Below are 16,629 nucleotides of genomic sequence, written 5' to 3'. Positions count from 1 at the left end.
TAGTGAAGTTATGCCTTAAATTTTTTTTGTAATTTTAAACAAAACAACATAGGAATGTGGTAGCACAAGTATTTTTAATAAAGCATATATATTTTACTATAAAAAAATGCCAACATAAATACCAAGTATTTGTGCTGTTAGCTTTGTTTTAAAACTTCCACTTAAATCATTTAGTATCTTTCACAGAATTCAGAATTGCAAAACCAGAGAACATGTCTACTATGGCACGTTTACGTGAAGCTAAGTGCAGCTTTTGCGTTAAAAAATGTTGATGTTCCGAAAACTCACTAAACTTTAACAGGAATTTTTCATAAGCAATATTATTGAACCATAGCGACATTTGTTTAATTTTTTGACATTCCTATAAAATAAATATTCATAAAAATATTGTAAAGTCGCGCGAAGTGAGTACTTTTACATCAACAATTATTAAGAGTTACAGTTCTATTAATGGTTGCTTGAATGGAGGAAAATCCAAGGACCAACCCACAGGTGGACGCTTTGTCACGGCTTAATGGCGTAAGGCGTTGCAGTAACGCTCTAATTACAGCGCGCCTTTATGTTACTAATACGCCATGTGGCACATAGGCTTATTACTTACACTTGGGGTGATAAAAAACAAACGGAGTCGCATATTAGTGCTTGTTTTGAGCGGAAAAAATGTGTTACAAAAACAATGTCATTATTTTCTACTTACAATCATGATTACCAACAATGATTGTTGCTGTTTGCATATGCGCTGGCAATTTCTCATGTGAAACACATTTCAAAAGTATCAAATTATAAATATACTGCCAAGTATATTTACGAATACATTAGTTAGATCCGCTGACATGTAATCAAATAAAATTTTTAAGCATAGGTGTGTTAATATTTTTCGTTGTTGCCCCAATGTCAGAATAATGTTCTCCCTTTTCGTGTATATGTCAAAGTCAAACATTTACGCACGTCTGTGCACCATGTTTACACATATGCGGGCGAAGTGTGTGTATGGATTCGGAATGAGTGACAGCCGGTGATTTTGTGAGGGTTCAACTTGAATTGGCTAATTTGTAATTTTTATGTGCGTAAACTTTTTCAAATTCCTCGAAGGGATATACATTAATACATAAACATACAGCTAGGTTTTTATGCATATATAAATACATACATAAATAGCAATGAATCGACTTTGATTACGTGGGCGCATGAAAAAATTGGAAATACAATTATATTGACATGAAATGCAATTTACGCTGATATTCCCAAACACATACAAAGACTTTAATGTGCAATTTTTATCTGTTCATTTTTACTTGTTTCTCTTTAAACTTTGCATATCATAAATAAATGTATTGAAGTACAATCAATCACAACGTGTTTGTCTGTTGGAAAAATGTGAGGTATAAATTGAAAATATCTATGTATCCCTGCTTTTGGCGGCCATTACATTTAAATTTAAATTAATTCTTATAAATACTTCAAGCAACCCATCGCAGCACCACAGCTTCATAGGGCATTAGGGTAATTCGTTTGCTCAAGTCCACTTTATCACTAAAATACAACAGAAAATATAAATAAAATACTTTCTTCTTGCCAATGCCGTACAAACATACCCGAATCTGTGGGGCGAGTAAGCGTTAAGTAAGACATACTCCATAGTTTTATTTGTCAAACCATATAAATACTCGATCTGACGTCCGAAGTTGGCAAGCACACGATACTCCTCAAGTTTTGGTGCCGTTCTGAAAGTAAATACTCCACATATTAAACACAAAAAGGCTTTACTGATATTTTTGCCCTCAACAAACCTAATAATTTGAAAGACTTGCTCTGTCAAAGCCTCATACGCGAAACCGCCCTCCTCTTTGTACGATTTGAAAGCAAGCGTTTTCTTAAGTGCTGTCATACCTTTGTATATATTCAGTGTGCTACGTGCAACGCCTCGCTGTCGCTGTACATTGAGTGTCTTGAAATTTGAATTGACGGGCAACCATGTTGAGTTGCCTCTGCTGAAACCGCCATTTTTTGCAGAACTCCACTGCATTGGTGTCCGTACGGGGTCACGGAAGTCGCAATTGCTGGGCGTACATTTAGTGTCATAATCGGTCATACCGATTTCATCACCCTAAATTGCGCCTATGAAAATTAGCTTAAAATTTCCTAAGAAAACTACAGTACTTACATAATAAGTAACGGATGTGCCAGGCAGAGCGTGTGCTATAATCGTCATCATATCAGCTCGTTTTTCACCTATGCGCGTCGCCGGGCGACTGTTGTCATGATTGCCGAACACCCAGTTGGCTGTTTTGTGTTTGGTCCATATAACATCCATCCAACTATTGGCAAATCTTTCAATGTCCTTCGCATTCATATTGCTTCTCAATCTTATAAAGTTGAAATTCATGGGCAGTTGAGTGCCGAAATGGGTGCCATTGCTGATATAGTCGCTTAAAATGTCGACAGATGCATAAGCTTCAGCCACCATAGCGCTGAGGGGCAGAGAAACATTTCGGCTTAAATCTTATATTTATGATATTTTAGGTCTATAGCTATATTCGTGCTTCTATTTAAAATTAATTTCTATTTAAAAAAATCATGTACAGTAGAGTTACTCAAAGCTGTAATATTTCCCCATCTTTCTGGCAATTTGCTGTTACAATTCAAAGAATAAATCAAAGCGTTGTCATCATAGAAATTGTTTGTCTTGTGTCTAGACGCAAATTCCAGGCATTTTGCGGCAGCCGCTGGCTCCAATTTGATGAGTATTTGTGGGTTTAACCCAATCTTTATCGTGTAGAGGTTTTTTATCTTCAAATCTTCTGGAAGCCTAGGATGTTCTTCCTCTTTCAAGCCAAAATCAACATTTTTAATTCGCGCAAACAACCTTTGCCACTTTCGAAAACTATCACCTTCATATTAGAGTAAAGAAGGATAGGAAGGAAAGATAAAGAAGGAAAAAGACGCACAAGAACTGTAGCTTTCCAACCCAGATTTAGAATAACAATCGAGTTACGCCATCTTTTGTAGAGTCGCACAAACATACTTATATACCCAATACTTGCATTACAGAAAGAAACCTCACCGTGTGTCGCCACCATGTTGACGCTGGTACTCGTCTAAAAACTCACGCCATTCGTACAATATCTCCAAATTCTCGGGCTGATTAAATGTGTAAATGTGTGAGTAGTACCTGTTACTATTTGTGTCGTTGGTAAATCCACTAACTGGCTCGTCTGGATATGTGCCATTCGCTAAGCGCATTTCAAAAAAATGTGGCACAGCATCGATGCGAAAAGCATCGACGCCGCGCGCCAACCAAAATTTCATAATATCGATTAAATGTTGGTGCACCATTGGACTTCTGAGATTCAAATCCGGTTGCTCAACTAGAAACCAGTGAAAATAATACTGTTGGCGCTGCTCGTTCCACGACCATGCCGAGCCATTAAACTCCGAATTCTGTGCGAACATAACACACATTTTATAAATTGATTCGTGCATTATATACTGCAGTTACTCACCCAATTGCTTGGTGGTATACGTACACCCGTTTGTGGATCTATCTTACCGTCGTCCCATATATAGAAGTCATCATAACCATCCTCACGTCTTATAGACTTTTGAAACCACTCACACTCGTCACTCGAATGATTTGGCACAAAATCTAGAATGATCTTCAAGCCTAACTCATGCGCTTTTGCCACCATAGCATCAAAATCCTCCATTGTGCCGAACAGTGGTTCAACTTTCGTGAAATTCGAAATGTCATAACCCATATCGGCCATTGGTGACTCGAAGATGGGCGACAGCCAAGTGGCGGTCACGCCTATTTCCTTGAGGAATGCCAGCCGCGACGTAATGCCATTCAAATCACCCACACCGTCGCCATCACTATCCATAAAGGAGCGTGGATAGATTTGGTAGAGCGTGGCCGACTCCCACCAATCGACATCACTGGCCGCGAAGGCACTGCAAGCACAGAGCAATAAAATTTGTATTATACGAAGTGAATCGGAAGACATCGCGACAAAAACTAAGCGTATCTGCGAGCAACCACTATTGGTTTTATATCCCCCGACAAGACCAGTCATTAACTGCCAATTTATTAGCCTATTGTTTTTGGAGATATAACTGTCTTAACCTTTATCGTCTATAACCATATTATCCAGACATCTACTTGTACATATGTTCAGATCTAATAAAAAAAACTACTTCAAGCGGGAGTTAAAAAAACAAATATATATCCTCATAATCTTATCAACATTTATGGTGCAAAAAACTGTGGAAATGTTCTGTAAAGAATTAACATCTTTGTATTTGGGCCACGCATATTCATAGTGTATCTAACAATTATGGTTTTATCAAATGCCAATAGGCCAAAGTTGTTTAAAAGCTTCGAGAACTTGGGCTATTTAGCAATAAGCACGTGTGTTAATTAGGTTTACGAAATTTTTATTTGAGTTATTCAAAAATGCTCTTTCATATAATTTTTGTTTTCTTAATATTCAAACTAGCTGCAAGTTGCATTTTTATAAGCTAAACTTTGCGTGAAACACGTGTGTTGTTCTGCTGGTTCCTTTATCCACAACACACAAATATCTTCAAAGAAGTCGCCAAGTTATTGACAATCTTGCTTGCATTTAAGTAAATTAAATTTCTTTATAATGTCTCAGAGCGCATTGTCTTTGCCGCTGCCGTTTGCTGCAAACTTATTCGATTTTTATGTTTGGCTTACATTTGAACGTGAATTTGTTGTCGAAGAGATTTGCGATTTTGACCTTCGTAACTTGTGACTGTATGCTGTCACTGTATGCTCGACAATTGTGAATATATGTAAGAGAATATGTTTTGTCTTTCTGCTGCGCACTTACATTAACTTTATCGATCGACAGGGCACAGGAATTTCATGGATAAGACACAGAAGGGTATACATATACACTCTCATATATATACTCATACACATATACAGTAAGGGACAAAAGTGTTCACGAATATATGTAATTATAGCTCCGTTGTTATTTCATTAATTTGCCAACAGTCTGGCAAAATTTTTCTAATGTAAATTCATAAGCGTTGCATTTAATACCAGCTGGTAACGTTTTTTTAAAGTAACGGGACTTTTACTATTTCTTTGAAACGAAGAAGACAGAAAGAGCGTCTGAACAGTTTTGTCCGCTGTTAAATTTGGTGCGAAATTGCGTATCAAGTTTAATGTTAGTGCGAGAAAGTTGGATAAATATACTCTTTTTAATTATTTATAATTCAAAAAGTTTGAAATATAGCAGTTTAATAACTTGTTAGTAGCTTTATAATGGACAAGGCGTGAATTTTGCTTTGAAGCAAAACGTGCTAGAAGATAAAAAAAAATTTTTTTTTTCCGAGAAATCGTGAAAAATTATAAAGTTTCGCTAGTACTTATCAATAAAATAAAAGTAAAAGATAAAACAAAATAACAATTTTACAGTGACACGAAAAAGTGCAGGCCCTACACAGAAGTTGTCACCAACTGTTGCACGAATTGGCAAATGCTTGGTTGTTGCAGAAGCAAAAACTAGCGCTGTGGAAACTAATAATGTCTCTATAGATATATATGGAGTCAATATCAGTGAGAAGACAGTAGGAAAGGTTGGTGTACAGGATTGCAAAGTGGATCACTAATGGCTTGTAGATATACTTCGTCGGATCGATTGATATGTTCACGCAAGATTACGGAAAATAACGCAAAACTGAATCGTTCAAATTGCTCAAACTGTTCGACAAATACCCTTTAATACACTTTTGAATTTATTTATAATTTTTCATATGTATGTTGTCTAATTAAATTACATAGCTTTAAGAGAAATATTGGTAGTCTCCTGCACAGTTTTGCTCTTTACTCTATTAATGTGATTTCTACGCTGATATTCCCAAACATACACAAAGACTTTAATATGCAATTTTTATCTGTTCATTTTTACTTGTTCCTCTTTAAACTTTGCATATCATAAATAAATGTATTGAAGTACAATCAATCACAACATGTTTGTCTGTTGGAAAAATGTGAGGTATAAATTGAAAATATCTATGCATCCCTGCTTTTGGCGGCCATTACATTTAAATTTAAATTAATTCTTATAAATACTTCAAGCAACCCATCGCAGCACCACAGCTTCATAGGGCATTAGGGTAATTCGTTTGCTCAAGTCCACTTTATCACTAAAATACAAGAGAAAATATAAATAAAATACTTCTTTCTTGCAAATGCCGTAAAAACATACCCGAATCTGTGCGGCGAGTAAGCGTTAAGTAAGACATACTCCATAGTTTTATTTGTCAAACCATATAAATACTCGATCTGACGTCCGAAGTTGGCAAGCACACGATACTCCTCAAGTTTTGGTGCCGTTCTGAAAGTAAATACTCCACATATTAAACACAAAAAGGCTTTACTTATATTTTTGCCCTCAACAAACCTAATAATTTGAAAGACTTGCTCTGTCAAAGCCTCATACGCGAAACCACCCTCCTCCTTGTACGATTTGAAAGCAAGCGTTTTCTTAAGTGCTGTCATACCTTTGTATATATTCAGTGTGCTACGTGCAACGCCTCGCTGTCGCTGTACATTGAGTGTCTTGAAATTTGAATTGACGGGCAACCATGTTGAGTTGCCTGTGCTGAAACCGCCATTTTTTGCAGAACTCCACTGCAGTGGTGTCCGTACGGGGTCACGGAAGTCGCAATTGCTGGGCGTACATTTAGTGTCATAATCGGTCATACCGATTTCATCACCCTAAATTGCGCCAATGAAAATTAGCTTAAAATTTCCTAAGAAAACTACAGTACTTACATAATAAGTAACGGATGTGCCAGGCAGAGCGTGTGCTATAATCGTCATCATATCAGCTCGTTTTTCACCTATGCGCGTCGCCGGGCGACTGTTGTCATGATTGCCGAACACCCAGTTGGCTGTTTTGTGTTTGGTCCATATAACATCCATCCAACTATTGGCAAATCTTTCAATGTCTTTCGCATTCATATTGCTTCTCAAACTTATAAAGTTGAAATTCATGGGCAGTTGAGTGCCGAAATGGGTGCCATTGCTGATATAGTCGCTTAAAATGTCGGCAGTTGCATAAGCTTCAGCCACCATAGCGCTGAGGGACAGAGAAACATTTCGGCTTAAATCTTATATTTATGATATTTTAGGTCTATAACTATATTCGTGCTTCTATTTAAAATTAATTTCTATTTAAAAAAATCATGTACAGTAGAGTTACTCAAAGCTGTAATATTTCCCCATCTTTCTGGCAATTTGCTGTTACAATTCAAAGAATAAATCAAATCAATTTTTTGTACGTTATTCTGTTGTTAATGTTATTCCAATGAAAGCGTTTTGCATCGACCGGAACAAAAGGTAAGCATAAGGGAGAAGGTCTGCGCTATAAGGCGGTTGAGGCAAAACATCCCAGCCGCTACTTTCCAATAGTTCTCAATCGGTCTTGCGAGATGAGGGCGAGCATTGTCATCATAGAAATTGTTTGTCTTGTGTCTAGACGCAAATTCCAGGCATTTTGCGGCAGCCGCTGGCTCCAATTTGATGAGTATTTGTCGGTTTAGCACAATCTTTACCGAGTAGAGCTTTTTTATCTTTAAATCTTCTGGAAGCCTAGGATGTTCTTCCTCTTTCAAGCGAAAATCACCATTTTTAATTCGCGCACACAACCTTTACCACTTTCGAAAACTATCACCTTTATATAAGAGTAAAGAAGGATAGGAAGGAAAGATAAAGAAGGAAAAAGACGCACAAGAGCTGTAGCTTTCCAGCCCACATTTAGAATAAGAATCGAGTTACGCCATCTTTTGTAGAGCCGCACAAACATACTTATATACCCAATACTTGCATTACAGAAAGAAGTCTCACCGTGTGTCGCCACCATGTTGGCGCTGGTACTCGTCTAAAAACTCACGCCATTCGTACAATATCTCCAAATTCTCGGGCTGATTAAATGTGTAAATGTGTGAGTAGTACCTGTTACTATTTGTGTCGTTGGTAAATCCACTAACTGGCTCGTCTGGATATGTGCCATTCGCTAAGCGCATTTCAAAAAAATGTGGCACAGCATCGATGCGAAAAGCATCGACGCCGCGCGCCAACCAAAATTTCATAATATCGATTAAATGTTGGTGCACCATTGGACTTCTGAGATTCAAATCCGGTTGCTCAACTAGAAACCAGTGAAAATAATACTGTTGGCGCTGCTCGTTCCACGACCATGCCGAGCCATTAAACTCCGAATTCTGTGCGAACATAACACACATTTTATAAATTGATTCGTGCATTATATACTGCAGTTACTCACCCAATTGCTTGGTGGTATACGTACACCCGTTTGTGGATCTATCTTACCGTCGTCCCATATATAGAAGTCATCATAACCATCCTCACGTCTTATAGACTTTTGAAACCACTCACACTGGTCACTCGAATGATTTGGCACAAAATCTAGAATGATCTTCAAGCCTAACTCATGCGCTTTTGCCAACATAGCATCAAAATCCTCCATTGTGCCGAACAGTGGGTCAACTTTCGTGAAATTGGTGACATCATAACCCATATCGGCCATTGGTGACTCGAAGATGGGCGACAGCCAAGTGGCTGTCACGCCTATTTCCTTGAGGAATGCCAGCCGCGACGTAATGCCATTCAAATCACCCACACCGTCGCCATCACTATCCATAAAGGAGCGTGGATAGATTTGGTAGAGCGTGGCCGACTCCCACCAATCGACATCACTGGCCGCGAAGGCACTGCAAGCACAGAGCAATAAAATTTGTATTATACGAAGTGAATCGGAAGACATCGCGACAAAAACTAAGCGTATCTGCGAGCAACCACTATTGGTTTTATATCCCCCGACAAGACCAGTCATTAACTGCCAATTTATTAGCCTATTGTTTTTGGAGATATAACTGTCTTAACCTTTATCGTCTATAACCATATTATCCAGACATCTACTTGTACATATGTTCAGATCTAATAAAAAAAACTACTTCAAGCGGGAGTTAAAAAAACAAATATATATCCTCATAATCTTATCAACATTTATGGTGCAAAAAACTGTGGAAATGTTCTGTAAAGAATTAACATCTTTGTATTTGGGCCACGCATATTCATAGTGTATCTAACAATTATGGTTTTATCAAATGCCAATAGGCCAAAGTTGTTTAAAAGCTTCGAGAACTTGGGCTATTTAGCAATAAGCACGTGTGTTAATTAGGTTTACGAAATTTTTATTTGAGTTATTCAAAAATGCTCTTTCATATAATTTTTGTTTTCTTAATATTCAAACTAGCTGCAAGTTGCATTTTTATAAGCTAAACTTTGCGTGAAACACGTGTGTTGTTCTGCTGGTTCCTTTATCCACAACACACAAATATCTTCAAAGAAGTCGCCAAGTTATTGACAATCTTGCTTGCATTTAAGTAAATTAAATTTCTTTATAATGTCTCAGAGCGCATTGTCTTTGCCGCTGCCGTTTGCTGCAAACTTATTCGATTTTTATGTTTGGCTTACATTTGAACGTGAATTTGTTGTCGAAGAGATTTGCGATTTTGACCTTCGTAACTTGTGACTGTATGCTGTCACTGTATGCTCGACAATTGTGAATATATGTAAGAGAATATGTTTTGTCTTTCTGCTGCGCACTTACATTAACTTTATCGATCGACAGGGCACAGGAATTTCATGGATAAGACACAGAAGGGTATACATATACACTCTCATATATATACTCATACACATATACAGTAAGGGACAAAAGTGTTCACGAATATATGTAATTATAGCTCCGTTGTTATTTCATTAATTTGCCAACAGTCTGGCAAAATTTTTCTAATGTAAATTCATAAGCGTTGCATTTAATACCAGCTGGTAACGTTTTTTTAAAGTAACGGGACTTTTACTATTTCTTTGAAACGAAGAAGACAGAAAGAGCGTCTGAACAGTTTTGTCCGCTGTTAAATTTGGTGCGAAATTGCGTATCAAGTTTAATGTTAGTGCGAGAAAGTTGGATAAATATACTCTTTTTAATTATTTATAATTCAAAAAGTTTGAAATATAGCAGTTTAATAACTTGTTAGTAGCTTTATAATGGACAAGGCGTGAATTTTGCTTTGAAGCAAAACGTGCTAGAAGATAAAAAAAAATTTTTTTTTTCCGAGAAATCGTGAAAAATTATAAAGTTTCGCTAGTACTTATCAATAAAATAAAAGTAAAAGATAAAACAAAATAACAATTTTACAGTGACACGAAAAAGTGCAGGCCCTACACAGAAGTTGTCACCAACTGTTGCACGAATTGGCAAATGCTTGGTTGTTGCAGAAGCAAAAACTAGCGCTGTGGAAACTAATAATGTCTCTATAGATATATATGGAGTCAATATTAGTGAGAAGACAGTAGGAAAGGTTGGATCACTGATGGCTTGTAGATATACTTCGTCGGATCGATTGTATAATGCTATAGTAACATAACTTGCAATTCTGAAAATATTCGGATTCGACAAGCAAGATTACGGAAAATAACGCAAAACTGAATCGTTCAAATTGCTCAAACTGTTCGACAAAAATCCTTTAATGCACTTATGAATTTATTTATAATTTTTCACATGTATGTTGTCTAATAAAATTACATAGCTTTAAGAGAAATATTGGTAGTCTCCTGCACAGTTTTGCTCTTTACTGTATTTATGTGGATCTCTTACAACGTTATGCAACTGTTTTTACTTAGCTCGTTATATTGTTATGCGCGTTGTACAGTTGAAGAACATACAAAACTACTACGAAATTGTCTGCAACACAAAGTTTCAAAGTAAAAACATGTAATTGACATAAAGAGACTCATATTTCATTGAAAAATATTTGATTGGACTATGAACACTGTTTATTTGCTTAAAATTTCCATGTACGAATATGTCATTCACTCGGCTTATCGATCAATTTTCCAAGAAGTGTGTTATAGCACTCAAAGATAATTTGACCGCTATCTGCTCTTTGATTAAAAATAAACTGTACGTTTCTCACATGAATCAGAATGTATACCTAGAATTTGGTGATTAGATACTGCCTACCGCAACTTAGTTCTCAAATCAGAATACGATCACAATCACACTTAATTCGGTTGTCATTGATCGGCAAACAATCTAATCTACTCTATTCATTGCAAATAACTAACAGTTGGTGGATTCCAATCGGTTCCCATTAGTTAGTATAAACTAGTTGGATTATTAATTACAAATAATAAATACACTGTTTACTATTAATATGAAACAAATTTCTATAATATTTTTTTAAGAGAAATGCGGTGAAATTCTATTTAATACCGTATATGTACTTATACTTACACAAGACTGTTCTCTACTTTGGAATAATTAGTGACTTCGAGTACTCATTTTGTGGTTTTTTTCTCAGTAAACGCAAAATAATCTCGCCAAACTTTGCGCTACTTCAGGCTTCACCATCATTTTGTGTCGTAATATTTATCTAACGGTAAAGTTAAATTGGACGCCAATGGCGTGAATGTAAGCGGTGCTGTGGTACATAGTTGCTCTTCGTACCGCTGCTGCTCCTTCTCTTTTACTTCCAGTTTCTGCTTTAGCTTCGCTTTGCTCTTTGCCTTTGTTTCATTCGCATCGCGATAGCGAAACTGATCAACGCCACATTAACGGTACATTAATTCACGCAGCAGCAAGCAGACAAACCAGAAAAGAAGTTCTTAACGCTGTGCGCCGCTGCAGCACACCGCTACACCCTTTCGGCCGCCACTTGGACTTTTGCAATTACGCAGATTATATGCGTTTATCTTTTTAACTCAATCGCATGATGGGTCATTAAATAAATAACTATACAACCGAACTCATCAACACTCGCCGGCCCTGTCGCGGCTGCTACAACAAGCTTTGCGCCTTTTTTGCTTGAGTTATTACTCTCTTACACTCGCATCACTTTCGCTTTCACGACGTTTCTGTGTGTTGGGTGGAATAATAAGCTTCACGCGTTATTATTAGGTTAGGCCTGTTGGCGTGCCTGCTCTGAACTTTATGACAGAATATCCATCATTTACTTGATCTTAGCACATTATGGCTTGCAAAGGCTCTTCAACGGCATATGCGCGTGCCGGCATGCACGCGGCTGCAAAAACTTGTTTATTATCGTAGGCGCTTTGCTGGATTAGTGCAAGAAATTTCACGTATCGTTAAGTATGGGATTTTCAGAAAAAATTATCACTTGCTCAAGCAGTTATGTGTATTTATTTATATATAGAACATGTTTTTTTATGTTAATTATCTAAATGCCCACTCATATACAACTTTCCACGCTTTGCTTGTTAATTCATACTTCAACAACGATGCGTAGCAAGCTAAGGGTACGTCGGCATTAACGCTTTGGTTTCTATGCTTTTATCTAATAAAAATGGCGAAGCAAAAGTTGTATCAGAAGCAGTCATAAGTGTGCATACATTTTGCTCAAATATGAAAAACGTTGAGTTAAAAAACAATCTTTGAAAACGGCTCTAAAGCAGCGTCTAATAGTTTTATATTAAAATTCTCCGTAATTCATATGAACATTAAGTTCGCATGCAATTGTAAAATATCATACCTATAATTCCTTTTTTAAATAACCATATTTTAAAATTAATCCTAATTTTCACACTTGCGACATAAATCTGCTCGTTCGACTGCTGCAAGCAGACTGACACAATTTGTTCGTTGATTTGCATTTGCACACAAAATAGGTACCATTTTAGATTTGCTGCCGCGCGTTTAGACGTAAGTGTTTGTTTTTAGGCAAACCAACAAAATACTCGTTTGCGCCATTGACAAATTGCTTCATTTCTTATTACGTTCCAGCAAATTGCGCTCATATTGACACACATTTCCGTACTATGCTATTATTATTATCGCTATTTCTTATTTACACTTATTATATGCTTCTTTGGTTGAAATTACAAATTTTGGCAGTGAGGCAGATCATTTTTTACGGTATAAAATAATTGGAGATGACAAATTGTTTGTAGACATATAAATTGTACATTATTTATTTGGGCATAATACAAATAGGTTTAGGTGACGCTTTAGGTTATATACACGTGTGCTTGGTGAGCTATTATCGCAATTTGTGCTATCATCTTATATGATACTCACTACAAACAGCGAAGTGTTTTTGTATGTTTGCTGTCTCTATGAATATAAAATTGGAACATACGAGGGGTATCGGATGAAAGTTTTAATAACATTAGAGCGCTTAAAGCATCGATGTAATTTTATATTATTTTAGAAAGACTTAAAATTTTTTCATGGATATCTAACAGAGCGGAGTTTATTAAATTGAATTAGAACCAAGCAAATTTTGTCTTATGAAATTATTATCAATTGGTAGCTGAAAATTATTATATATAAACTTCAAACATTATATATTTTCTACAACAAAAAGTACCACCACTAAATGAAAAATAATACATAAAAGTAAAACAAACATGACTAAGAAGAAAAAAAGAATGTGTCATAAAAAGTTACGCCAACTTGCAAAGTGTAATAAGTGAAAATGTAATAAAACTACAAAAGCTATACAAAATCGCTACCTGCAGCTCATTTTTCTCATAAAAAGCATGTAAGGCTTCGGTGAAGCTGCTAAGCAGCAAGTGACAATTAAAGAAAAAAATATTACAAAAATGTAATACGAACTACTTTAATCAAACCTAACATGATTAAAGCGCTAATAAATGCGAATTGAAAAAACTCACTCAATTAAACAAAGAAGGCGTAATTTCAGAGTGCTCAATAAACATACATATCCATTAATATAAATACAAATCCAATTTCAATTAACTTTGATTTTCGTGCCGAAAGCCTAAAAGTAGGCAACTCAATTCAGCCACAAAACAAAGCCAAACAAAATCACTGCACGCGCTGACAACGAAAATGACACCAAAATGCGCACCAATGTTGCGCCGAGTTTTAGTTTACCTCTTTTTTGTTGTCGTTGCCATGTTGCTTGGCAGTTGCCACCACCCTCCTCTAGCTGCCGCAACAATAGCGCAATCGAACACTGACCATGAGCTGGACATTGTTGAGACAGCAGCCAGTGCAGAAGATCTTGCCGAGTTAATGAGCTATGCAAGTGAAAATGATGAAAGTGTGGCCAACGAACAAGTCGTGGGCGATATCAGCGAACAATGGGGTGCAGCCGTAGAGATGGCCACAGAAGCCGAGTCCGAATTGCGTTGGCAACAAATACAAACTAGGAAAACGGAAAATATTAATGGAAATCTGAAGCAGCCGTTGGCAGAATTGACTAGCAAAATTGGTGAAGCGCAAACTAAGCAAGCAAATGTGAATAGACACAGAGGCAGTGGAGATTTGGAGCAACCGTATAGGCCGTTGTTAATTGGAAAAGTGGCGCGCAGCTCAGCAGCGCTGCAGGTTGGCACCACACATCAGCATAAACAGCACAGAGCAGCGCATCATTTGCGGCGGCCACAACAGGACTTGCTGCTCGGCCCCTGGGAGCATAAGTCGGCAGCAGAAGGTGTGCAGGTCCAGCAACATCAACACAAACACAAGCGGCATGGCAGTAATGCGGGACATGTGAGGCAGCAACAACGGAAACGCAAACACAAAGCGAAGCAAAACAAACGCATGAAATATTCGAGAAACATTTCGCATGCTGCAATCGATGGCAGACACTGGCAGCACAAGCACCAGCGACATGAGTACCAATCGAAACATAAGCATGGCGTAGGGTACGGTGCGCCCAAATACCTGGATGTTGATGTGCAAGCAAACAACAAAGCGGGTGATGAATTGGAATTACCTTCTTTGCCGTTAGCTGAGACACACGATTGGCATTATCAGCACGACGAGGCCAATAATGAAGATAACCCATTGTGGCACACTGCTGTTGCAGGTAACGAAGAACATCGAATGCTTACGAATTCGTGGGAATTGAGTGAAGCTTTGAGTATACCAGGTTTGATGCCTGAAAGTACGCTTCTCGCAAATTACACCTATCTAGCTACATCAAAACCAGCTATGCTACAACAACTAACACCGAGCAACGAACATACGTCCGGCCAAAGCGAGCTGCATATAGAGCTAACACAGCACAAACTTCGACAGCAGCATTACCACCTGCCAACCGAGGCAACAACTACTCAACGCAGCGCCGCCGCATATGTAAGTCTACCGCTGCTGTCCACCCCAGCAACATACGAGCACGCGTCCGTCTTCACTGACCACAATAAGTGGCCAAGCTATGCACCAGATGTCGAACTGCATGCGGCGCCACGTTCGGGACGCCATCGCGGCCGCTACACAGCATTGCCAACGCTTGCTCAGCTACCATACACAGCTGCCGCATTTGATCGCAACGCTGGTGGTGGCAAGGTATTTCGTTCACTACCCGATTCGGAGGATTTTAATTACGAACAACATGTGCAGCGAATACTGACAATACAACCGCAGCGGCATTGGCCTGTCAAACGCGAGGCTATCGTCGAGGGAGACGTCATACTGGGCGGCCTAATGATGGTGCACTCACGTGAGGACACCGTTATGTGCGGACCAATAATGCCGCAAGGCGGCATACAGGCGCTAGAAGCTATGCTCTACACCATCGATCGCATTAACGAGGCGAGTCTGCTGCCGAACATTACGCTCGGCGCGCACATACTGGACGACTGCGACAAAGACTCCTATGGACTAGAGATGGCGGTGGATTTTATAAAGGGTAAGTTGTGGCACATTTAAGAAACTTGGCGATTGGGTTTTCTTCAGATACAGTGACGCTAAAAATGTGTTTAAAAATTCACAGAAAATTAGAATTCCTGTAACCACAAAAGTTGGTTTTCAAGTAAAATTAAAAAGAAATGAAGAGAAAAAATACCAGTTAGATAAAACTGGTTGAATTTCGGAACGATATTTTCTTAGTTTTGAGCTAAAGAGGAACAGAGCTTTGCTATGTTTCTACAAATGTGGGAGCAGGCCTTTCGTCAATAGTCCAATGTAACTGTTCGAAAATGATAAGTTTTGACTCAAAATGCAGTGTGTACGAGCTTAAGCATCTTACGATCACTTTTCCATACTCAATTAAGATTCTATGTGCGATCAGATTTAGAAGAATTTCACTAAATGTTGCACCGCAGTGCAACTTTTCATTCTTTTGATTGCATTATTTGCACAATGAGCATTATTGAAAGCAACACAAGGAGATGGCTTGAAAGTTCCCAGACATAACCAATATTAATATGTTATTATTCACTGAATTCCCTAACGAGCAGCTCATATAACGTTTCTTGTGAATATTTTGCGCTTCTTCTTCTTCGCAACCATAACTGTGTACATGCAGTGATATTATGAATATTAGAAAGATACGAGAAACGGTCCTTAAACATTCTTGCATGAAATGCGATAACAACAATCTAATATGAATGGTGTGTACAACAATGTGAGCAGAGGTTTTGTTGACACCAACGGCAGTGTCGAAGCCAATACAATGGGCCATGGTAAGGCTGAAGCATCTTGCTTGGCGGCGAATTGCTTATATAATATATTCGATTTACACTCGCTTTCATGGTTCCATTGACTGTGAAATAGAGTATGCGCATCTCAAGCA

General features: G+C 37.9%; 3 protein-coding genes across 4 annotated transcripts in view; 1 reads left to right on the top strand and 2 right to left on the bottom strand.

Annotated features, from left to right (window-relative positions):
* Positions 1 to 16,629, top strand: part of LOC106622636 (metabotropic glutamate receptor 2) — a 103,232-nt gene that overhangs the window by 58,026 nt on the left and 28,577 nt on the right. Inside the window, exon 1 of one of the 2 annotated variants that reach the window (XM_014241874.3) lies at positions 13,413 to 15,744. The exons of the other annotated variant lie outside the window; for it this stretch is intronic. Within the exon in view, the coding sequence (XP_014097349.2) occupies positions 13,938 to 15,744 (1,807 nt within the window). The 5' untranslated portion in view covers positions 13,413 to 13,937. Of the gene's footprint in view, positions 1 to 13,412; positions 15,745 to 16,629 lie in introns of those variants that run through there. 2 annotated transcript variants of the gene reach the window in all.
* Positions 1,234 to 4,041, bottom strand: LOC118683110 (maltase A2-like). Its single transcript, XM_070108263.1, has 6 exons — positions 3,504 to 4,041; positions 3,065 to 3,441; positions 2,165 to 2,471; positions 1,791 to 2,107; positions 1,596 to 1,724; positions 1,234 to 1,533 (listed from the first exon to the last, which is right to left on the bottom strand). Exons 1-6 carry the CDS (start codon positions 4,002 to 4,004, stop codon positions 1,461 to 1,463), a joined length of 1,704 nt encoding a protein of 567 aa, XP_069964364.1. The 5' UTR covers positions 4,005 to 4,041; the 3' UTR covers positions 1,234 to 1,460.
* LOC106620244 (maltase A2) lies at positions 5,907 to 8,857 on the bottom strand. Its single transcript, XM_036356790.2, has 6 exons — positions 8,322 to 8,857; positions 7,883 to 8,259; positions 6,809 to 7,115; positions 6,435 to 6,751; positions 6,240 to 6,368; positions 5,907 to 6,177 (listed from the first exon to the last, which is right to left on the bottom strand). The coding sequence occupies exons 1-6, from the start codon at positions 8,820 to 8,822 to the stop codon at positions 6,105 to 6,107; spliced, it is 1,704 nt and encodes a 567-aa protein (XP_036212683.2). The 5' UTR covers positions 8,823 to 8,857; the 3' UTR covers positions 5,907 to 6,104.

Source organism: Bactrocera oleae, chromosome 4 (genome assembly GCF_042242935.1).
Source record: "Bactrocera oleae isolate idBacOlea1 chromosome 4, idBacOlea1, whole genome shotgun sequence".
Classification (NCBI taxonomy): Eukaryota; Metazoa; Arthropoda; class Insecta; order Diptera; family Tephritidae; genus Bactrocera; species Bactrocera oleae.
The sequence above is the reverse complement of the archived record's forward strand: the minus strand, read 5'-3'. Positions and strand labels throughout refer to the sequence as shown.

What these genes read in the sequence shown, in the direction of transcription:
- LOC118683110 (XM_070108263.1), bottom strand. Translation starts at nt 4,004, where the DNA reads ATGTCTTCCGATTCACTTCGTATAATACAAATTTTATTGCTCTGTGCT. An exon ending in CAACATGGTGGCGACACACG is followed by an intron (nt 2,472 to 3,064) that starts GTGAGGTTTCTT and finishes TCTGCCCCTCAG; the next exon opens with CGCTATGGTGGCTGAAGCTT. An exon ending in GCACATCCGTTACTTATTAT is followed by an intron (nt 2,108 to 2,164) that starts GTAAGTACTGTA and finishes GGCGCAATTTAG; the next exon opens with GGTGATGAAATCGGTATGAC.
- LOC106620244 (XM_036356790.2), bottom strand. Translation starts at nt 8,822, where the DNA reads ATGTCTTCCGATTCACTTCGTATAATACAAATTTTATTGCTCTGTGCT. An exon ending in GTATACCACCAAGCAATTGG is followed by an intron (nt 8,260 to 8,321) that starts GTGAGTAACTGC and finishes ATGTTCGCACAG; the next exon opens with AATTCGGAGTTTAATGGCTC. An exon ending in CAACATGGTGGCGACACACG is followed by an intron (nt 7,116 to 7,882) that starts GTGAGACTTCTT and finishes TCTGTCCCTCAG; the next exon opens with CGCTATGGTGGCTGAAGCTT.